At 37.9% G+C, this 22,556-nt stretch overlaps 1 protein-coding gene across 4 annotated transcripts in view; it reads right to left on the reverse strand.

Moving 5' to 3' along the window:
• Hectd1 (HECT domain E3 ubiquitin protein ligase 1) overlaps positions 1 to 22,556 on the reverse strand; it is an 89,160-nt gene that overhangs the window by 11,824 nt on the left and 54,780 nt on the right. For 2 of the 4 annotated variants that reach the window (XM_031357415.1, XM_031357418.1), the window contains exons 21-31: positions 21,769 to 21,908; positions 21,097 to 21,420; positions 19,273 to 19,439; positions 19,008 to 19,184; positions 15,303 to 16,139; positions 14,470 to 14,691; positions 9,656 to 9,789; positions 8,489 to 8,611; positions 5,975 to 6,131; positions 3,513 to 3,735; positions 1,726 to 1,780 (exon numbers count right to left, since the gene is read on the reverse strand). In XM_031357415.1, coding sequence (XP_031213275.1) covers positions 1,726 to 1,780; positions 3,513 to 3,735; positions 5,975 to 6,131; positions 8,489 to 8,611; positions 9,656 to 9,789; positions 14,470 to 14,691; positions 15,303 to 16,139; positions 19,008 to 19,184; positions 19,273 to 19,439; positions 21,097 to 21,420; positions 21,769 to 21,908 — 2,559 coding nt within the window. The remainder of the gene's footprint in view (positions 1 to 1,725; positions 1,781 to 3,512; positions 3,736 to 5,974; positions 6,132 to 8,488; positions 8,612 to 9,655; positions 9,790 to 14,469; positions 14,692 to 15,302; positions 16,140 to 19,007; positions 19,185 to 19,272; positions 19,440 to 21,096; positions 21,421 to 21,768; positions 21,909 to 22,556) is intronic. The other 2 variants (XM_031357416.1, XM_031357417.1) reach the window with 2 other exon arrangements.

Raw genomic sequence — 22,556 nt, forward strand, 5'->3', positions numbered from 1 at the left:
GGGTGGGCTTTGAGGTTTCAAAAGCCTATACCAGGCCTTACATTCATTCTCATTTTCTCTCCTCTCTCTATCTCTGTCTCTCTCTCCCTTCCCTCCCTCCACCTACCTACTCTAGTCTCTCAGCTCAAGAAGTTTTCTTGAGGAAAATATTAGTAAGTGGAGTAGAGATTGTTCTTGTTATATTTTGACTAAAAATAAGGCTGTCTTTTGCCCTTCTTCTAAAAGTCTGCCTGATGCAAAATTAAAGAGTTTTAGATTAATGCCTTGCCAGAGGAGATTTCAAGACAATCTTGCACTGACTCTGTCCTATAAATATTAGTAATCATTCTTATGCATATCTAGAATGAAAAGAAATAAACTAGCCAAAGAGAAATACAAAATGTACCATTACACCGGGAAGTGTAATGGGGCTAAATCCAGTGCTCAAGGAAATAAAACATTTAAAGAAAAGCCTAATGCTAAATGGAATAAAGGGAGTGGTGACCACAGGGCAACGCCCTACCCTACAGTTTCCAACGTGTGAAAAGGAACCAAAAGCTTAAGTATTGAAGAGAATAATTAACAGAAAACTGATGCAAATGTAATTGAACCAGGGGGCCAATTCCTGCCCATCAAGGATCAGAACTTGGCAACTTTGAGTATATGGTTTTAGAATCAAGGATACAAGAAAGGGGTTGTGGATCTCCCTCACTGACTAATAAAGAAAGCCTCAAGGCCAGGTGTGTGTCCTAAGTATCCTTGCATGGACGCCCAGAGAAGACCCTGAATGAAGTTGTGAAGATGAAGCCTGGATTGCCTTGGAGATCTCAAGATCTTGAAGATGCCAGAGTTGTGGGACATCTGCCAAAGAGAGCTGTAGACTTGGTATGGAACCAGCCCAACAGAAAGAAGTATGTTGCAGTCAACAAAGCTGAAAGGAGTTAGAGATCTGAAGACCACTTTGACATCAGACACAGAGATACAGAATTCGGAGTGAATTTCCTCACCATTGCTTTCCTCCCTTTTGAAACAGTGATCTATATTCTGTGCATTGTATGTCAGATGTGGTCTGCATCTTGACTTTACAAAGGGTCACAGTTAAAAGATTGCCACAAGTCAGTGCAAGATTGTCTTGAAATCTCCTCTGGCAAGGCATTAATCTAAAACTCTTTAATTCTGCCTCAGGCAGATTTTTAGAAGGCAGACTTTGAACTTTGGACTTTTAAATAGTGTGGAGACTTTTAATAGACCATGGGAACTTTTGAGGTTGGACTGAACACAGTTTTGCATTATATTAAACAAAGCTATGGGGGATGGGAAGTGGAATGTGTTCGTTTGACTAAGATGGCTTTCACAGGCTCATATAGTTAATACTTAGTCACCCACCAGAGAATGGAATCCTTTCATAGGATTAGGTGTGTTCTTATTGAATAAAGTATGTCTCTGGGAGTAGGCTTTAAGGTTTCAAAACCCATGCCAGGCCCAGTCCCTCCTCTCTCCCTGTGGCCTACAGAACAAGATGTAGCTCTCAACAGCTTCTCCAGCACCTACTCATTGCCATCCTCCTCGCTATAATGAAAATGGACTAAGTGTCTGAAAGTGTAAGTAAGCCCCTCTTAAATGCTTTCTCTCTAAGAGGTGCCTTGGACATGGTTGTTTCACAGCAATACCACAGTGGCTAAGATATTCTTTTATTTTTTTTACCAAGTAACTAAAAGTAGAACCCACTTTCTAAAAATAACTTACCATTTTCCCATTTTCCTTTTCTTTATCAGAATCCTTCATTTCTCTATACATGATTCTAAACATGAAGACATTATTCAATTAATTCATAAATCAAATGATTTAGTTATTTCCAATAAAGCTGTAATCTATTAAAAATAAATGTTAGTAAAGTGATTCATTAGGTATACACTAACATTAAACATTAAACTCAAGGAACTGCTAGCAAGTATTCTACCATTAAGATATCTCCAACCCTTGTTCTCTGTAATAACCTTTGCTGTGTAGCCTAGGATGGTCTCAAAATTTGTACCCGTGACTATGATTCTGCTTCCACCTCCCAAATGCTGAGATTACAGCATTTATATGACACTGTGTCTCATTCAAATAGAAATTTTAAGACAAAGTATCCAAAGAAAGCATATATCACCAGATGTGGTGCCACAGGCCCAGTACTAAAGAGTAGGAGAGCAGGGGCAAAAGGATAATTAAGTCACCCTTTGCTACATAGGAAGTTTAAGGCCAATTTGGGCTACATGAAACTCTACCTTAAACACACACACACACACACACACACAAAGGACAATGAAAATATATATCAATTCTAGAGTTTTTAACTTAATTTTTAAAAATCACCATTGTCTCTGTGTGTATGTGTGGGTGCACTTATGTGCATGTACGCACACACACATACCCAGTAAATGCACATATACGACAGGATGTGGGACTCGGGGCTAAGAGTCAACTGTCTCCATTCATCAAGTAGGCTTTAGGATAAAGGCTGGGCGACCAGGCTTCACATCAAGCACTCTTCAGCCAATATCCGTTCTCAACATCCCCAAATCTAGATGGCTAAAGATATGAATGCTCTCTATACTAAGTGTTTTGGCTTCCTTTATTGTTACATAAATAAAATGGGGTAAAACATTTTCCCTGTGACTAGAAAGGCTAGTACAATGATGAGAAGGGCTTATTTTCTAAGACAGTGAAATAAATTTTCAGTGTCTGAGAAGGTGATAAAGTCATTATATTATCTATCTCAAAAAGCCCTACTATTAACAGATGTCATCCAGGATTAAGACTATTAAAAGAACATCACAGCCGGGTGGTAGTAGTGCATGCCTTTAATCCCAGCACTTCGGAGACAGAAGCAGGTGGATTTCTGAGTTCAAGGCCAGCCTGGTCTACAGAGTTATCAGTTCCAGGACAGCCAGGGCTACACAGAGAAACCTTGTCTTGAAAAACAAACAACAAAAAAAACAAACAAAAAAAAAAAAAAGAAAAAGAAAAAAAGAGCATCATAAACCAAATTAAAATGTGCAATTAAATATCAATGCTTGTTTAAAATACTAATTACTAAGCACTTAACTATGCCTGAGAAACAACAGCTGAAAACACTTTACATGTGTTAACTGATAAACAAAAATGTTCAATCTTTGGGGATATGACTCGGGTAGAGATTAGACTGGAAGCACATTAAATCTGTCATGTCATTGACAATAATTTGCAGAATGAGAAAAGACGTAGTTTAACTCACATATTCTACTAAAATAACAAATAAGTATATTTATTAGTGTTTCTGTCACATGCATTGACATTCTTTTCAAGCCTGAGCTTAGATTAGTATGGACTATCCAGCTCTAAAGTTTAGCCATCCTGCATTTGGAGTCAGAAACAACCTCTTTGGTTCATGAAAAGCAACAACAAAAAGCAAATCTTTTAAGTTCGCGTAATCCAAAATACAAAGACTCATTGTTCCTTGGCTCAAAGATAATGAGTGGTTGCCTAAATATCAAATTAAAATCTCTTACGTGTAAGTGGGCTCCCAAATACGCCTAAGTTTATCTGACTTCACATTGCCATTACAAGACAGTTGAAGCAGTTTTTGTACATAATAAAAGATGGTTGATCTGAAATTGGTAAGTGGCAGTTCAACTTCCCGAGTTGTTCCAAGCCCAGTTACTTTCAACGTGAGAGCCAATCGAGGTGATGGAGTACATTCAACTTCTTCCAAGAGCTCTGAGTGAGGTGTTCCTAAAGAGATCAAAGACGTGAAACAGTCTCACATAGCATTGCAGGGAGACAAGGCCATACATGCACGAATCTATGTCCACTTCTGGCTCGCCTGGTTTCAAGAGTTGACTTACTACATCTGGTTTGTAAGAAAAGGCCTTAATGGAGCTCAGGATGGTTTGGACTATACAGCATGCTCTAGGCTGGCCTTTGAACTCATGACAATCTTTTTTTCCCTGAGCCTCTCAAGAACTGGAATAACGCGATCCCTGATTTTTACTTAAAAATAAAGATAAAGGCTGGGCAGTGGTAGCACATGCCTTTAATCCCAGCACTTGGGAGGCAGAAGCAGGCAGATTTCTGAGTTGGAGGCCAGCCTGGTCTACAGAGTGAGCTCCAGGACAGCCAGGGTGATACAGAAAACCCTTGTCTTGAAAAAAACAAATAAATAAATAAATAAAATAAAATAAAGGACTAATTTTTTTTTCAATATATAGTGTGTCTTGCCTGCATGAATATGTGTGTGTACCACATATTCGACATAGTGCCTGTGGAGGCCAGAAGAGGGCATCGGATCCCAGGGTCTGCAGCTCCAGATGTTGTAAGCTGCTGTCAGGGTCCTCTGAAATGCAGCAAGCTTTAACTTGCTATGAGAGTATGCTATCTCTCCAGCCTGTTTTATTTTGCTTTAAAGTGGGAATTATTATACCTAGGTTACTTAGAGACAGAATAATGGAACAGGATATGTGTGTGTGTATGTATGTATATATATATATATATATATATATATGTATATATATATATATATATATATATATAAAATTTTTATTTAAAATGCTGGTAACTATGAAGACAGTTAATGTTTAATTTTATAGATTATAAACTAAAATTATCACTGACGCTACACTCAGGGAATATAATTTACTCTAAGCCAACCAATGATCTGTCTTTATTTATTTATTTACTTTGGTTTTTCAAGACAGGGTTTCCCTTGCTGTCCTGGAACTCACTCTGTAGACAAGGCTGGCTTGAACTCAGAAATCCACCTGTCTTTACCTTTCAAGTGCTGGGATTAAAGCATGCGCCATCACTGCCTGGCCTGTCAAACTTTTATTTACAGTAAATGAATAAATTAAGATCAATACAAATATAAATAGATTGATGACATATTTAGGAACAAATCATCTTTTTATTGACTCATAATTTTTCTTTCTTCTTTATATCATACAACTCTTATAATAGTTTTTATTCATTGTACTGCATCCCACTATACTTTCTGTTTTTTTTTTCCAGACAGGGTCTTACTATGTAGCTCTGGCTGTCCTAGAACTCACTCTGTACACAATGCTGAACTCAACTCACAGAGATCCACCAGACAGGAGAAATATTGACAGAGCTGATTGATACAGAAAGCCTAAAGCTGTGTGTACTCCTTAACTAACTGCTGGGTTTTTTTGTTTGTTTGTTTTTTGTTTGTTTTCTGATTTTTTGTTTGTTTGTTTTCCAATGCAGAGTTTCTCTGTGTAGCCCTGGCTGTCCTGGAACACGCTCTGTAGACCAGGCTGGCTTCGAACTCAGAAATCCGACTGCCTCTGCCTCCCAACTGCTGGGATTAAAGGCGGTTACCACCACCACCCGGCAACTAACTGTTCTGTCAAGTTCACAACATTCTATTCAAGCTATATCTATCCTCATATAAAATATTATATTACAAAGTACATGTGCCTTTGTATTGTACACGGTATCTTTATATCTACAAAACATACTTAGTGACAAATATTCTTTAAGGATCATAAATTAGAACACTTGGCATTTACTTACTGAAGCACAATCAAGTACCACGATAAATGACCTTAAATGTCTTACTTCATTTAATCTTTGAAATGAGAAGATTCATTCTTACTACAAAATGGATGCTCTTACAACACAAATTTATTATTTCCTAGTTCCTGAGATCTGAAGTTTTACTTGGGATGGGGATGTCACAGAGCACATGTAGAAAGCATGGGACAATTTATTATTAGCTCTCTTCTTCCACCAAGTGGATTCCAGGGTTTGAACCCAGTTTGACAGGCTTAGCAGTACGTTCCTTTACTCACTGAACCCTTTCACTGGCCCCAAATCTATAAAACTTAGTGTTTTAAACAATTGTTTTATTCATAACCTACAAATACAAGTGGCCCTTTACTTTTCAAACTGTATATAATCTTCTCATTTGTTACCAATTAAAACTAGAGCACAACACTTAAATATACTGTACCTGGGGGAGGAATTTCTAGGTCAGTTGTCTGTTGGACATTCGTACGACCAGGTCTAGGATCAAAAGCGGGAACCAGTGCCGAAAACTGCCTCTTTAGCACATAGTCATCATCCCAGGTTCTCCGGCGTCCTCCTTTGGTTTCATACTCTTCTTCTTCCTGTACAAAAAGATTCCAGATAGACTTAACAATTGAGAAAAAATTCTTCCTAAATTAACTAGCCATCTAACAAATAGGTAGCTACATGTTAAGTAATTCTTTAACTTTTAAATTACATTGAGTTATGTGTCTATTTTTATATCTATGTGGAAGTCAGAGGACAACTTGTGAGAGTTGGTTCTCTCCTTCGAACTTGTGCATCTCAAAGATCAAATCTGGATTTGTCATTCTTGGTGGCAAAAATCTTAATCCACTGAGCCAACCTACTGTCTTTTAGTTCTTTACAGGGACTGTACTTCCTTTACTTGAACTGACTGCGAAAGCATAAAATAAGCTAATACAAATGTGTAAAAATACATGCTTATCAAATGTATACTGTTAGTTGGTTAAAAAAATCCATACTATATTCAACCTCTATTTCCTAGCATTGATACTACAATTTGGTAGTATAGCACTAACCATTGGGGAAAAAATTGGTCAAAAGGCACATGCAATCTTTTGTAGTACTTTTTCAGTTTCCTATGAGTCTATTATTTTAAAATAACTTTTTTCTTAATGTCAATTTAATTTTATTCTGAACTATTTACACAAAATAGATAAGTCACTTGTAAGGTGCCTTAAATTTCTACAGACAAACAGATAATGTGTTGGCTGTTAAAATCAAATGACATATACACATACATATGCCTCTTAAGTTTAAACACTTAAAGATTTATTCATTTCATGTATATGAGTACATTGTCGCTGTCTTCAGACACATCAGAAGAGGGCATGGGATCCCATTACAGATGGTTGTGAGCCACCATGTGGCCACTGGGAACTGAACTCAGGACCTCTGGAAGAATAGTCAGTGCTCTTAACCACTGAGCCATCTCTCCAGTCCTGAAACTTTTTCTTTCTTTTTTTTTTTTGCTTTTTGAGACAGAGTTTCTCTGTGTAGCCCTGGCTGTCCTGGAACTCACTCTGTAGACCAGGCTGGCCTTGAACTCAGAAATCTGCCTGCCTCTGCCTCCCAAGTGCTGGGATTAAAGGTGTGTGCCACCACTGCCAGGTCCTGAAATAACATGTTCAATAAAGTGACACTATATACCTATAGTGTTAGAGTGTCTAGTTTTGCATCCTAAACCTCAAGCTACTACGAATGACTTCCAGAGATAGTTCTTCTGATAAATGCAGTGAATAACAGCATGTAAAGGTAATTCATGTAATGGAATAACAACCTTGCCTACCCCTTAGTAGTCAGTGTTTGCTAATAAGGTTACTACTATAGGGCCGACAAGCTGACTCAAAAGGTAAGGGAGCTTGCCACCAAATCTGATGACCAAAATTTGTTATCTTCAGACCCACAGAGTACAAAGAGAAAAGCAACTCCAAGACTCCAAGTTATCTCCTCTGATACACACACATACAGTTGGGGGCCTTCTTTAAAGAATAAAAGTGTAGGGAAGAGATTTCATAATCAGAAAAAATAAATAAATAAATAAATAGATAAATAGATAAATAAAAAAGACTACTTCTTCTCCGAGAAATACCAGAATTACTACAACTGAAAGACCCCTGTGGGAAGACCCCCACTCAAATCTGGGAGGATGTGCACCCAAGGAATCACGAGAGACCGTCTTGATGTAATCACAAAGAGGCAGTTTTATTTCGGAGCACTCCGGGCCGACACCACACCTATCTCACGCAGGAGATAGTGGAATTGACCACGAGGCTCAGGGGTTAGGGGTTTATATAGGAAAAAGGTCTGGGGGAACAAAGGAATCAGTGTGGCTATACATGACTGGCTAGTTCAAATATTAACTATATTATGTGTAGAACAGAGTGGAAAATTCCTAAGGTTGGTATTAATCTGAGTCAACAGAGCATCTGACCTTAAACCATATCTAAGAGGACCAGATGGCCCACTACTCAGTGTCTGCCCAGACATATCCTTGCATGTTTTTTCTTCTATATCTTTTTGGTCTGTTAGTTCCCAGAATGTCTTAACAGCTTGGTTATTTTTGCCCAGGCTTATTTGGAAATATTCAACCTTGGTCCACTATGTTTTTCTTCAAACCTGCAATTTTCTCATTAGCCAGCACAAGTCTCAAATTTAACTCTTTCACAACTACTATAAACCTCAGCTGTTTAATATATTCTTATGCTTATTCAAAGGCCAAGATGAAGCAGTTTCCAATAAGAAACTCCTGCCTGTCATGAATTTTCTGGAACTTACAGACCCTAAGCATCACGGGACGTTGGTTTCTGTAACTGACAGCCCCTCCCCCTTCTTGTGCCACTATTATAGGGATTTTGGTTGATGCTCTTCTGTGAATATAAAACATGTATGATAGGCTTGAGATACATGGCATTACCTGTTCCCCAATTGGTCGGCTCCCTGCTCCAGAAGGGACCTGTGGGAGCTGTGAGGTGACAGCATGGTGCGTTACATCAGAGCGAGAGCCAGCTCGACGCTGCAGGGATGGGCGTCTCAGAATCTAAGATAAAAAAACACCAAGAGACAAATGTTTAATTATTTGACACACCCTCTTCAATCAGTCTAGACCCCCAAAATTGTTAATTAAAAATCTCTTTTAGCCAGGCAGTGGTGGCACATGCCTTTAATCCCAGCACTCAGAAGGCAGAGGGAGGTGGATCTCAAGGTTCCAGGACAGTCAGGGGTACACAGAGAAACCCTGTCTAGGAGAAAAGAACATAAAAATAACAACAGAAGTTCTCTTCATCAGTCATCTTCAACAAAGTTGGGATGTTTGGAGTTTTTAATTTGTTGGGTATTAAATATTAACCTTCTCCATAAGGAATATACTTAGGTTTTCTTTTCTTTCTTCACTACAGTGGAGATTGAACCCAGAGCCTTTTATCTGCTAAATAAGTACTACCACTGAGTTACACCTCCAATCCTTTAGTACAAACTTTATTCTGAGACCAAATTTATTATATAGCCCAGGCTGGCCTGGAATTTACTATGAATCCCAGGCTGCCCTCAAATTTGTAATCTTCCTGCTTCAGGCAGGAAGTGCAAGGACTACAGGCATATGTCATCTAAATTTATTTAAATATATACTATTTATTTTGTGTGTGTATGTGTGAGTACATATGTATGTACCTGGTGTATAAATGGAGATCAGAGTACAACTTGCAACAATCCAGTCTCTCTTTTCACTATGCAAGTTCCAGGGATTATTGAACTGAAATCATCAGGCATAGTAGCAATTGTTTTTACCCACCAATCAGTCTTATGTGTACCACTAAATGATACATACTAAAAAGCACTTTTTAAAGCTCTTCACTTCACTAACTAAAATCTTTTGGCTCTTAATAATATTTTATCCCATCTATTTTATTTTTGAGACAATTTTTTATGCAGCCTAGACTAGACTCCACTCCCTAGGCACTAAAGATAACCTTGAACTTTTAATCTCCCTGTCTCTACTTCCCAATTGCTGGGATTACAAAAGAGTACCACCAGGTCTGGCTTTTAATATCCTACATTAGTGAAGGGAATGGAAGATGCTCTCTACCATAACCTCCTCGTATTCTTGGTCCTCCTGATTGTCATCTTCATTTTCATCATCTTCCTCGTCAGGCTCAGGCAAATCCTCATCATCATCTAGCTCAGCTAAGAGAGTACTGGCACGGCAGCTATCAAGGAAATCTAGGAAGGAGAAAGCCAACAACCTCATTCTGAGTACAATTAGTAATTGACGCAAGGTAACTTTGCCTCTGGGGTTATACAAACCAAAGGTAAATTCAAAAGGCTCAAGCATAAATGACAAGCATAAATGATTCCATCTATTTACCCTAACAACATAGATAACATAATAACAACTAAGATTAATCACAAGCATGGCAGAAAAAAAATGGATGAGCTCAAAGTATATTTCAGTCAATAAAATCTATGAAAGGGCAACCATGTAGATAATGTTTAAAACAAAACAGAACAATCCCACCTTCCTTCTCTGAATATCACAAGAACTACAATTTGGAGTCATTTATTTACCCACAGATACCCACTGAGCATATGTGCCAAGAACTGTTCCATCACATGTACACCATGGAAAACAAAGCTAGAATGTCCAAAGCTCTAAGAAGCTCACAAAAGACAGAGGATTCAATAGATAAATAAACTAATACCTATAAACACTAGCTTTGATACAAGACCTTATGAAGACATACAGAATTAAAGCCAATCAAAAAGAATTGAGCTTAGACATGGCAAGTTATTTAATGATAATGACTACTTAAGAATAACATGTATTTGTTATAGAATAAGTATATAGTATCTTTTACATTATCCATATAATTCACTGAATAACTAAGTTCAGTAATCTTGAATCCCCTTTATCTTCTTTCTTAGGATATCTCCCCCAATGAAGACCGGGTCATGCTACAGAGATGGTACATACCTATAATACAAGCATTCAGCAGGTAGAAGCAGGAAAATTAAGAGTTCAAAGCCAGCCTGAACTACACAGTAAGATTCTCTTTAAAAATAAACAAACAAACAAACAAAGAAGGCTGGAGAGATGGGTCAGCAGTTAAAAGTAATGACTGCTCTTCCAGAGATCCTGAGTTCAATTCCGGCAACATGGTAGCTCACAACAATTTGAAATGGGATTTGATGCCCTTCTGGGGTGTATGAAGAGAATGGTATGTACAGTGTACTCACATACATAAAATAAATACATCCTTAAATATAATAAAAAAATAAAGCAAGGACCATCAAGAAGGTTCGGTAGGTCAAAAGTACTTGCCACACAAACCTGACAACCTGAGTTCAATCCCCAGAACCCACAAGCCCACAAGAGAAGGGAAAATTTGTCTCCTGGAAGTTGTCCTCTGATCTCTACATGCATACATCATATACTCATTAAAAAAGATAATAAAGTATAATTTTTAAATATGCCAAGTTTATATTCTCCAACATAAAGACAGTAACAAGCTGTTCTTTATGAGAACTTTAAAAAAAAAAAACAGAATAATGAGATTAAATAAGAGAACTTTTCATTAGCTGTATAAGGGGAATATAAACTCAACACTAGAACTAAACAAAGATGAAAATACATTTTGATAAAGAATATCAGATATAAATATTTAACAGCTTGTATTTACAGACCTTTGAACAAAAAGTCTTTTAATCAAAATTTAGTACAAGAGTTATGATATACTACTTAATTAGTTTCTTTTCCTTTTTTTTTTTTCGAGACAGGGTTTCTCTGTGTAGCCCTAGCTTTCCTGGAACTCAGAAATCTGCCTGCCTCTGCCTCCCAAGAGCTGGGATTAAAGACATGCACCACTACTGCCTGGCTCTTAAATAGTTTCAAAGGTAAACATAATTTAATATTGTGCAGTCAGTATGTATTCTATAATTCCTGGTAAATCCCAGCATGCTGGCAACAATGTTAGCATCACTGACATGTTTTACAATCAGTGGTATCTTAAGGTTAATGAAATACATCCTTAACATATGTGAGGGGCTATCCTACCATTCACAATAGGTCTCATTAACGTAATATGGCTGTATACAATATAAACCCATGAACCTCTGGTTCATGTTTTAACTCTCAGCTTCCTATAATAAAATGTTCTGATATGCTACAATTCATGTAAGTCACTTCCCCACATTCCTCCTCTTATGAGTACACAGGAACGATAAAGGCTCTGAGACCCAACAGTGGCACACACCTATAACCTCAGCTCTGGGGATTCTGTTGGCAGGAAGATCAAATATGCAAGGCTAGGTTGAACTACACAGTGAAATTCTATCCTGGACAAAGAAACAAACCAGAAATGCTCCAAATTTCAAATATCTGAATATGCCACAGAGCCAACTATGTCTCTCAAGATAGAAAGTTAACACTGTATTAACTTTATACCTAATTAAAGCTTTATGGAGACTTATGTTACTCTCATCCTTCAAAGTAACAGTCTTTAATGGTCCGTTAGTGTTAGGCACGGAGAAGGGGAATTTCATTATAGCCAACAGCCTGAGTATTTCACTCCCTTTCACATGGCATCCTCACAGCCCTATTTAAGATTAAAGTGAAGAGCTGGAGAAATGGCTCAGCAGTTGAGAGCACTTACTCTTGTAAAGGACATGAGTTCAGTCCCCAGCAGCCATGCTGGGCAGGTCACAATCACTTGGAACCTGTCCTAGGGATCTGACATCCTGTTCTGGATCCCAAGAATACCCTTATTCATATGTGTACGCACACAGACAATTAAAAAGCAATCTTTTTAAAAAAAGATTTATTTATTTATTTTATGTATATGAGTATACTGTAGTTGTACAGATGATTGTGAGCCACCATGTGATTGCTGGGAGTTGAACTCAGGACCTCCTCTTGCTCCGGCCCCGCTCACTCTGGCCCTGCTAGCTCCAGCCCAAAGATTTATTTATTTATTATATGTAAGTACACTGTAGCTGTCTTCACACACACCAGAAGAGGGAGTCAGATCTCATTACAGACGGTTGTGAGCCACCATGTGGTTGCTGGGATTTGAACTCAGGACCTTCTGAATAGCAGTCAGTGCTCTTAACCGCTGAGCCATCTCTCCAGGCCCCAAAATTATTTTTTTAAAAGAACGGAAGGCAGAAGATACAGTTCAAGGACAGAGCGCTCTCCTAGCCTGTGAGTTCTGGGTTTGATTTCTCATATTGCCAAAGGGGCAACAATAAGCATGATCAAAGCTATGTGGTAAAAAATATTCCAACTCTTCTTGACAGGAAGACAACTGTTTTGGAAGTCATTACTTTAAAGAACTAACCCTGAGGCGATCCACAGAAATATAATCCTAGGTTGTATATTCATGTTTATGGGGAGGAAAAAGTTATAACTGTTCTACAACGTATAGAACTTAACATGATGATCCCATAGTGGAATATTTGGCAGTAATTCCAAATGTTGTAGAAACACATCAAGGAATGGGATATATTTTCAAATGTACTGAGTAAAAGAAATAGCTAAAGGACATAATTCCCTTTAGCTTAAAAAACAAACAAAACCCATACAAATCAGCATGGTCTTGATCAGGCTTAGAAGGTATGTACTCTACATTTTTTATTATTATTTTTTCTAATATGCTAAAAGAGCTACTTATCTTTTTAATATATTTTTTTAAATGTGTATTCGTGTTTTGCCTGCATGTATGCCACACACATGTCCAGTGCCAGTGCCAGTGCCAGCAGAAGCCAACAGCAGAGGGCATTTGTTTCCCTGGAATCCCAGATGGTAGTGAGCTGCCATGTGGGTGCTTGGGAATGTACCCAGGACCCTTGAAATAACAGCAAATGCTAATAACTGATGAGCTCTCTCCAGTCCCTTTTAAAAAACATTAAGAGAATCAAATAGTTTCCGTCTCTGACTACTATATTGAAAGCATGAAGATAAAACTTCAGAACTTTCTAAACAAACTTTAATGAAATTGAAAAGGTCACATGTTAACCAAGCATCACTGTAAATGCCTGTAATTCCATCACTCCAAAGACAGAGGCCTCAGGATCACTCCAAGTTCAAGGTTAGCCAGTTCTCACTCTCTATAGTAAGTTCAAACTAACCAAAGATACAAACCTTGCCTCAAACCAACAAAATTCAGCTATATAATTATTTCCAAGATATCTTATATTTGTATATAAGAAGTATCACTTTACAAAAAGTACTCTTCTGCCATACTTCTTCTTTTACTGATAGGTAGCAAATATTTTGTTATAATGGTTATTAAAACTTGATAATTGACAAGAGGCAACAGAAGATAACTTATGAATATTCTTAGACATCTACTTTGTTTATAATCAAATACTTTTAAAATTTTTAAAAACTCATTTTATGTGTATGACTTTTTTGCCTGCACAACATCCATGTTGTATCCTTGAAAGTCAGAAGGATGTTGGGTTCCTTGGAACTGGAGCTATAGACGGTTGTAAGCCACCATATGGGTGCTGGGAATAAAACTGGGTCCTCTGTAAGATCAACAACTGCTCTCACCTCTGAGCCATCCTCCTAGCCCCTATAATCAGATAATTTTTAATCTCCTGTACATCATGGAGTTTTTCCATTTTACACAAAGATATCATTTTATATAAAAGGTTAAAAATATATAAGGATGGACATGGTGGTGCACACCTTTAATCCCAGCACCCAGGAGGCAGGTGAATTTGAAGCCAGCCAGGTCTATATAGTGAATTCGTGACTAGCTAAGGCTCCAAAGCAAGACCTTTCCTCAAACTCCATTCCCCACCAAGAATTCCAAGGATAAAGCACAATATTAAGGACGGATAGATGGATGGATGGATGGGTGGAATTGTATATTTAATAAACTTTGACCTGTAACTTACCATATAAGGAATATTCTGCTTCCTGACCTGTGTCACTCTCACTAGAGGTTGATGTGAGGCTGGTGGTTAAAGTATTACTTAATGATTGACCCACTGATAAAACTGTTGTCGCCGTAGCTACATTGCTGCTGCTAGTAACACTCGATGTTGACATTGTCACTGTCGACGTAGTACCAGGTGTGGTCAAATTAGGGAAACTCTGAGCACCCATAAGAGGAGAAGCTAAAAATAAAAATGAAGCACATCAGTTAAATACATAGCACTGAAGAAACATTAGGGAAAAAAAATCAAGATATATATTTTTTAAACTCCATGAAATACATTAATAAGGAAAACATTGAAAAGCAACAACTTTGAGAACCAAACTGTAAACCAACTAAAACTTACTGTTTTTAAAAACATAATTATCTTTAAAACACTTAAAGCCTCACTTTCATAAAAAACAAGCAACAGAAATAATTTTATTATAATTTTATGGAAATTACTTGAACCCATTAATAACTTAAAATTAAGAGTTAGATGAGTTCCGAAGCTAAAGTGAATCCAGTAGTTAAGCCTGGGAAGGCTGCTATTTAACACTCACTAGTCATCTAATCTGCCGTGTAATCTTGTTTAATGATTTCTTATAAAATGCAAGCTACTCTGAGCTCCTGAACTACTTTAGCTTCTTCAGAACTTGACTTCACAGTTCCCAAGTGCTGCGTCTGATGCAGTTTGTCTCACATAGCTAGCTAGCGTCAGCTAAAGGCTGTAGCCAGAACAACTGACCAACAGGACTTCCTAGGGATCCCTCAGAGGGAAGCACTGGGTGCCAGAAGGAAAAGCTCACTTACTTGCGGTGCTCATCACATTCCTCCCCAAAGTATTAGTGTTGTTATCACTGCTGCTTCGGCTTAGGTTCATGTTGTTCGTGGCATTAGTCCGTGCTATGTTTGCCACTCTCCTTACAAAGCTCTCCAAGCTAGATGTTTCTCTTGAGGACAGGTTAGGTACACTTGCACTAGAGCTCATAGGGGCCCCGGCTGCCAACAGAGAGCTCACTGACAGTCTGTTACTTGCTGAAGAGCTAAGGGGTCGTTGCGAAGCTGCTTCCTTATTAGTTAAGTCAGATACCGAACTAACATCAGGAGAGCTAACGCTAACAATGCCCATGGATATTGCACTAGACTCCCCAGGAGCTCGAACAGAACTATCGGGGCCTAACTTCCTCTCGGCATTTTCACTTCCCGTTTCCGCTGTCAGGGTGCTGGTGCTTGCACTGGAAGATGACCCTACTTCTGTTTGAGGGACGTTTTCAGCAGATGAAAGAACAACAATTGGTTCATGGACATCAGCTCCTGAAACTATACTGTGTTCCATTACAATTTCTGATCTCCGTTCCGTTTTGGTCGAACCCAAGCTGATGTCGCTGCTACTGGCCACGCTACACACAGAACTGCTGCTTCCTTTTCTACTTGAGGAGCCTGCAGCAGCAGACGTCTTGTCTGGACAGTTGTTTTTCACCAAGCTGCTCCATGATTGCGTTGTGCCTGAAACAGTGGATGAAACAGGTTTGGGTGATGCCACTGTATCAGGGTCGTACCCTGGTGCAAGCTTGAGGTCAAATTTTCCTTCTGCGCCCATACGGTAAGAGTTTGAGCCACCAGCATCCCAGGTGACATCAATCCAGCCTGGAAAGGGACAGGAGTTTGTGAGACCCAGCACAAAGCAGAGAGGAGCGTTAGACAGTAGCTCCACAATATGGGATCAGCGTTTCATCAGCGCTGTATGTCCCTCAATTGCTAACCAATAGGTTTGCCAACTAAAAGACAAGTTTTGAACTTAGATTAATTAAAATATTATTTGATACTACTAGTCTATCTGAAGGTCTATACTATTTAACTTTCACATAATAATTTAAGTAGGCACTATATACAATGTTTCTAAAATTCTTCCTTTTATTAGATTTATCTCTGGACAAGCCCACATTTTTTCTTTTATTCAAGACAGGGTTTCTCTGTGTAGCCCTGGCTGTCTTGGAGCTCACTCTGTAGACTAGGCTGGCCTCGAACTCAGAGATCCACCTGCCCCTGCCTCCCAAGTGCTGGGATTAAAGGCACATGCCACCACCATCAGAACAACTAGTAATATAACTAGTTGTTTTAATATAAAACATTTAAAAAGTGATATTTACATCTATTCTGTTAAAAGGGAAAAAAATTTTAAAAATTGATGCTGAAAGTGAAATCTAAGGCCTGACACATGCAGGCATCTACCACTAAGCTACATTTCCAAGTACAGAAACAATATTAGATATAGAAGAAAAAAACTACTGAGATTTCAACAAGTGAAGATTTTTGAACTGTTAAATGTGACTATAAAATTATCAAATGTTTTTTCTTAAAAAAAGCACTAACCATTCATTTCTAAGGTTGGACTAAACCCTAAGAAATGACAGATAAAGCACGCTTATGCCACTTACAGAAATTTTAGATTACTAGCTCAAATAAAATACTAAATTGGCATTTCAATTGTTTTTAGTAGTTACTTGATTTTATGGTTTAGTTTACTAGGTTTGAGTAAGCACAAAAATATCTTAGAAACAATTTAAAGGCAAGCTGAGTTCTTTGAAGATTTATATACTAAAGCTAGTAACAAATTAAAATATATTTAATCTATACTTATATATGAAAAATGTTAAGTTTTTTGAAAAGGGTAATAAAATTCCAAAACCAAAAACAATAGCTGATTAGGAAGAAAGCCAATAGAAAATTCAGTTTTACTTTAGTTAGAGGCTAACTACCCGGGGGGGGCGCACATTAAAAACTTGGACTTGGAACCACTGAGCCTGTACAGATCTTAAGTCAGTTCCAGCACCTGAGCACTGGCCGCTTACACTAAGTTCATGTGCATAACGGGGCACACTGAGCCGCCTGCACCTTATCTGTTTATGAGTTATCTGAAAGGAAAGCTGACTGCTTCAAATCTACATAAGCTTAGATACTATATATTTTATAGATATAATATAAATGTATTATATGTATTTTATATTTGTATGCAAAAATAACTTGAAGAACCAACATTTAACTTTCTTTTGTGCTCTGCAGAAAAGCTTGAGAAGGTTCAAAAATATATCCCAGAATCAAATAAAGTTGAGATTTGTACTGCATTGATACCAATATATACTCAAATGACCAAACTACATATATATGTACATATGAATATTATTAAATATAAATATGTTTTTACCCAGAAGGTAGATCAATCATTGACCATTGTATAGATGAAGTTTAACAAAGTCCTTTTACAATTCTGTGGAATAAGTGGATAAATGGGTAGTTCTACCAACACAGACTCTTCAGAAGAGCAATGGATATAGCTGAGGCAATGTGGGAATATACTAAAAAATGCACACCATTTATATTAGCTTTGAGAAAACTTTTAAAGGGTGAACATATTTATACCTAAATATAAAATATTTCTATGCTCAAAACATAGATAAAAAGACAGAGTTAGTAAAGATTCTTTATTGTAGGAAATGTATTTGAAAACTAAAAACTCTTAACATGTTTGAAGCTAAAACTGAATTTCAACATTTGAAGGAACATTGTGAGAATCAAACCCATGGCTTTATATACATAGAGCAAGCCCTCTACCAACTGAGCTAAAGTCCCAGCCCCATAATTTTTATTATAGCTCTTTAAATAGTAGAAAATAAGAGTATAAGCATTTTACATTTTTGAATGCTCAGTTCATTAAGAAAAAAACTTGCTATGATTCAAGCAAACCACCTGCTACTAAGTAAGCCGTTTAAATGTTCCAAAAGAACAGCCAGGACAGCTGCTGCGGGAGTCAACAGTAGCTTATTATTTGGGTAAGGACTTTTGCTAAAATTTACAGCACAAAGATTAAAATGAATTTATCTTCTTTACTTTCTTTATTAGCTCTACTACAAAAGACAATTTAAATTCCCCCCAGAGGCTGGTAGACTGTAGTAATCTACTAAGTGATTAAGAAACTATTCCTTATTCCTTGCTTTATAGAAAACTAACTTTTTGAACACTAATCCTTTCTCTTCTCTATGCCTTTAGTACAGTAAAAAGGCACTGCCTAAATCCCAAAACTACCAAGAAATTCATTATCAGGAATTATTGGTAACGAGAACAATACACTAAGGAAAAAGAGAAGAAATATATCTTGATACTTTATTTATATAGTAAATGAGTTGTTACTTTTTAGAAAGGGTCTCCACCATAAAGCTCTGAGTGGCCTGGAACCATTAGGCTGGCCTCATACTCAGTGATCCACTGCCTCTGCCTCTGCCTCTGCCTCTGCTTCCTCTGCCCCTGCTTCTCTCTGCCTCTCTCTGCCTGCCTCTGCCTCTACCTCTGGGTGCTGAGATTTTAGACATATGCCACTACTTCCAGCTCTTTTCATTTTAATGTGAAGTCATTATCAATTCTTCTAAAAAGGTCTGCTATTATTTATACATTTTACAAAATATCTAAAGACAAAAGGCAGACACACAGTTTAACACCAGGTGCTAACCTCTGACTCACCATTGTGCAGCTCTCCTGTGACCGTGCCTTCCCCCTGCGGGCTGCCATCCTGATCTCGCCACTTCCAATCAAGGCCTCTGATAACACGAGCTCCTGGAACCATGTACTTGAGGACCTGAGAGCGCACCAGGCGCCTCTGCCTTCTAAGATTAGCTTCTGCTTCTTTAGCTGCTTTCCCTATGAGATTAGAATTAGAGAAATATAAACCAAGTTACTTTACTAAACAGCTGTAGAAAGCTAGGAAGGCCTCAGGTGCTTTCATTACCTAGTTGGTCTTCGCACACGCCATTTACAGTGCCATAGAGTTCAAAGCCAGACAGCGAGAGGTAGTGCGTTTGTCCACTGGCGTTCTTCCCCATCTGTTTCAGCCTCACATGCCGCCACCCTTGTTTTTCATCCTTCGCTGGATCAAGTGGCCATGTAGCAGTTGACCTGTAAATGCATTAGACAGAATGTGTTTTAAAATGATTTTTTAAAAATTACATGAAAAAAGATAGTGCAATAACAAACTTCAGAAAAAAGAACACAGCCTTAATTGTCACTTAAAATTCGTTTGCAAAAAAAAGAAAAGCCAGGCATAGTGTTGCATGCCTTTAATCCCAGCACCCAGGAAACAGAGGCAGACAGAGATGGCTGGCTATAAATGCAAGGCCAGCCTGGAATACAGACTGAGTTTCAGGCCATCCAGGGCTACACAGTAAGACTTTATCTCAAAAAACAAACAGAACAAATTGATTATGAAAATGAATAAAATATCAAATATGAAATTTTAAAAATATTTAGTTTATTTACAGTGTCAAATGATTTGGTTAAAGCAAAAGGATGATGTTTAAAAGGAAAAAAAGTATTTTTAAAATGAAATTTCTTTGTAAATTCTTGGCATTTTAAGTGTATTAAAATTTTTAATTTTAAAACTTAAAAACTTTGCCCACTAACCCTAATGATAATACCACTTCCTTTTATGCTATGTCAAATATGGAAGTCAATTTAGAATAATTTTTTAATCTAACTGTGAAAACAATAGATCCTGTGAGCCTAGCTCAGCTAAGCACCAGTCTTCTGTCCAACTCTTAGTATACACACAACTCACACCTACGCTTACAGAAAAACCAACAACGCAAGACATAAGCAATTCTTCAATTAGCCATGCCACTTCAACCACTACTGCTATTAAGTTGAACATCTGTTCATCTTATTACATTATATGATAATTACATAAGTGTGGGGAACATTTATAGTTTTCTTCCACTTGTGTGCTATGTATCTCTTATAAGTACCTACACAAGTACAATCAGCTTTTTATCAAAATGTAATCTAAACTCTATAAAAGACATTGTATTTTATTTTGTAATTTCTATTTTTATTTTAAAATCTATTTTAAGCATGTTTTGGCTGCATGTATATGTACGGTTTACATGCAATCCTTCCTCAGAGGCCAGAAGAGAATGTCAGATCCCCTGAAAAACACTGTTATAAGCAGCCATGTGGATTCTAGGAACCAAACCCCAGGTTTCTAACCTCTGAGCTATCCCTCCAGCTGCCAGTGTTGTGTGTGTGTGTATGTGTGTGTGTGTGTCTGTGTGTGCAGACATGTCGAAGGACACATACCCGTTAAAGAACAACTTGTAGGAGTTGGCTCTCTCTCTGTGCACCATGTGGATTCTGAGGTCAAACTGAGGTTATCAGTCTGGGCAACAAAAGCTTTTACCCCACCGCCACCTGGCTGGCCCCCAATCTGATTTTTGTCATAGTTTCAGTAAAGCCAGTATTTCAAACTTTTAATGTCTAAACTATATATGAAGTGATTTGTTTTTAGAAAAACTACCTTATTTCAATATTTAAAAAAAATAGCTGGGCAGTGGTGGTGGACGCCTTTAATCCCAGCATTTGGGAGGTAGAGACAGGCGGATTTCTGAGTTTGAGGCCAGCCTGGTCTACAGAGTGAGTTCCAGGACAGCCAGGGCTACACAGAGAAACCCTGTCTCGAAAAACCAAAAAAGAAAAAAAATAGAGCTCTACAATATACAATCATAAAAATAAACAAGGCTCTTTACTGATTTCCCCAATTTTCAAAGACTCCTCAACTAACCCTGGTTCATTGAGACTGCAGTCATCAACATGGGTATACAAAGAAGTCCAGTTCTGTCCATCTTTGGATACCTGGAAAACCCAATTTCTCAGTGCAGACCTTCCGTAGCCACGAGCATGACGAAGTGTGTATGCTGATGGTATTACCCAGACACCCAGATCTATGGCAAACCAGGCATTTTTATCATCATTGCTGTGACAATTTAAAGCTGAATTATCTCGACTTAGTATGTCCTCCAAGCGGCCATATGGTAGATTTCTTCCTTCTGATGATGTCACGACTACAAGTCCATATGCTGCAGGATTTACCCATTCATATGCAGTTCTGCACAAAAGTAAAAATTTTAAATTAAAAACAAAACCAAAAAAGAAAACAAGGAGAAATCAAGTAAAGGCAATTTGCATTTGTTCATATTAGTTTTTAATTCCAAATTATAAACTGAGAATGGTGATCCACTTCTTTAACCAAGTAGACGGAAAGCAATCAGGACCTCAAGATCACCCGTGGCTACTTAGCAAGCTGAAGGCCAACCTGGGGTATAATCTTAAGTTTAACACATAAGATAAAGTTCCTTAAGTAGAAGGGTGTTCAGTGAACATCTAATAATTTTACTAACTAAAACGTTTCCCGACTATGCACTGTGGTCACGTTAGCTTGAATGAAATAACTTACTTTGCATTGGTTCCAATCCAGTAAATGACTCCATTTTCATCAAAATCATGCTGGTGCCGGAATACAAAATTTTGGCCTTCTCTTAATTTTCGAACAAAAACAAATGAGGATCGGTCAAAATCGTACCACTGCTTTGCTACCTAAATCAAAGTAAACACAGAAGACTTTCATCTTAATAACTAACTCTGTTTTAAAGAACATTAAGCCACCCTTTCCAACCTTTTCACAGTCAGCTGTGTTATGACATAAATATTTTTAAAATAATCACCTAGCCAAGAGTTAAACACTTGAAGACTATACAAAAAACTCAGGTGTCCCATAACCAAGGAGCTGTGCTATCAGTAATGCAGTTTGCTTGTATTTGATTTGTTGCAGTGCTAGAGAAGCACGCCCAGGGCTTTACGTGTGCTACAAACATTAGCACTGAGACACAATGACATCATTATAATAAACAAAAACATGTTCTATTATCACTGGTCTTCAAATACCTTTAAAGCTATATAGTATTCAAATTAAGAAGTAACTGTCAGGCTGGTGAGATGGCTCAGCGGGTAAGAGCACTGACTGCTCTTCTGAAGGTTCTGAGTTCAGATCCCAGCAACCACATGGTGGCTCACAACCACCCGTAATGAGATCTTACGCCCTCTTCTGGTGCATCTTCATGAAGATAGCTACAGTGAATTACCCCTGAGTGTGCGGAGCCGGAGCGAGCAAGCGGGCTGGAGCAAGCAGGCCCAGCAGAGGTCCTGAGTTCAATTCCCAGCAGCCACACATATGATGGCTCATAG

This window comes from Mastomys coucha, unplaced genomic scaffold, assembly GCF_008632895.1.
Source record: "Mastomys coucha isolate ucsf_1 unplaced genomic scaffold, UCSF_Mcou_1 pScaffold6, whole genome shotgun sequence".
Taxonomy (NCBI): Eukaryota; Metazoa; Chordata; class Mammalia; order Rodentia; family Muridae; genus Mastomys; species Mastomys coucha.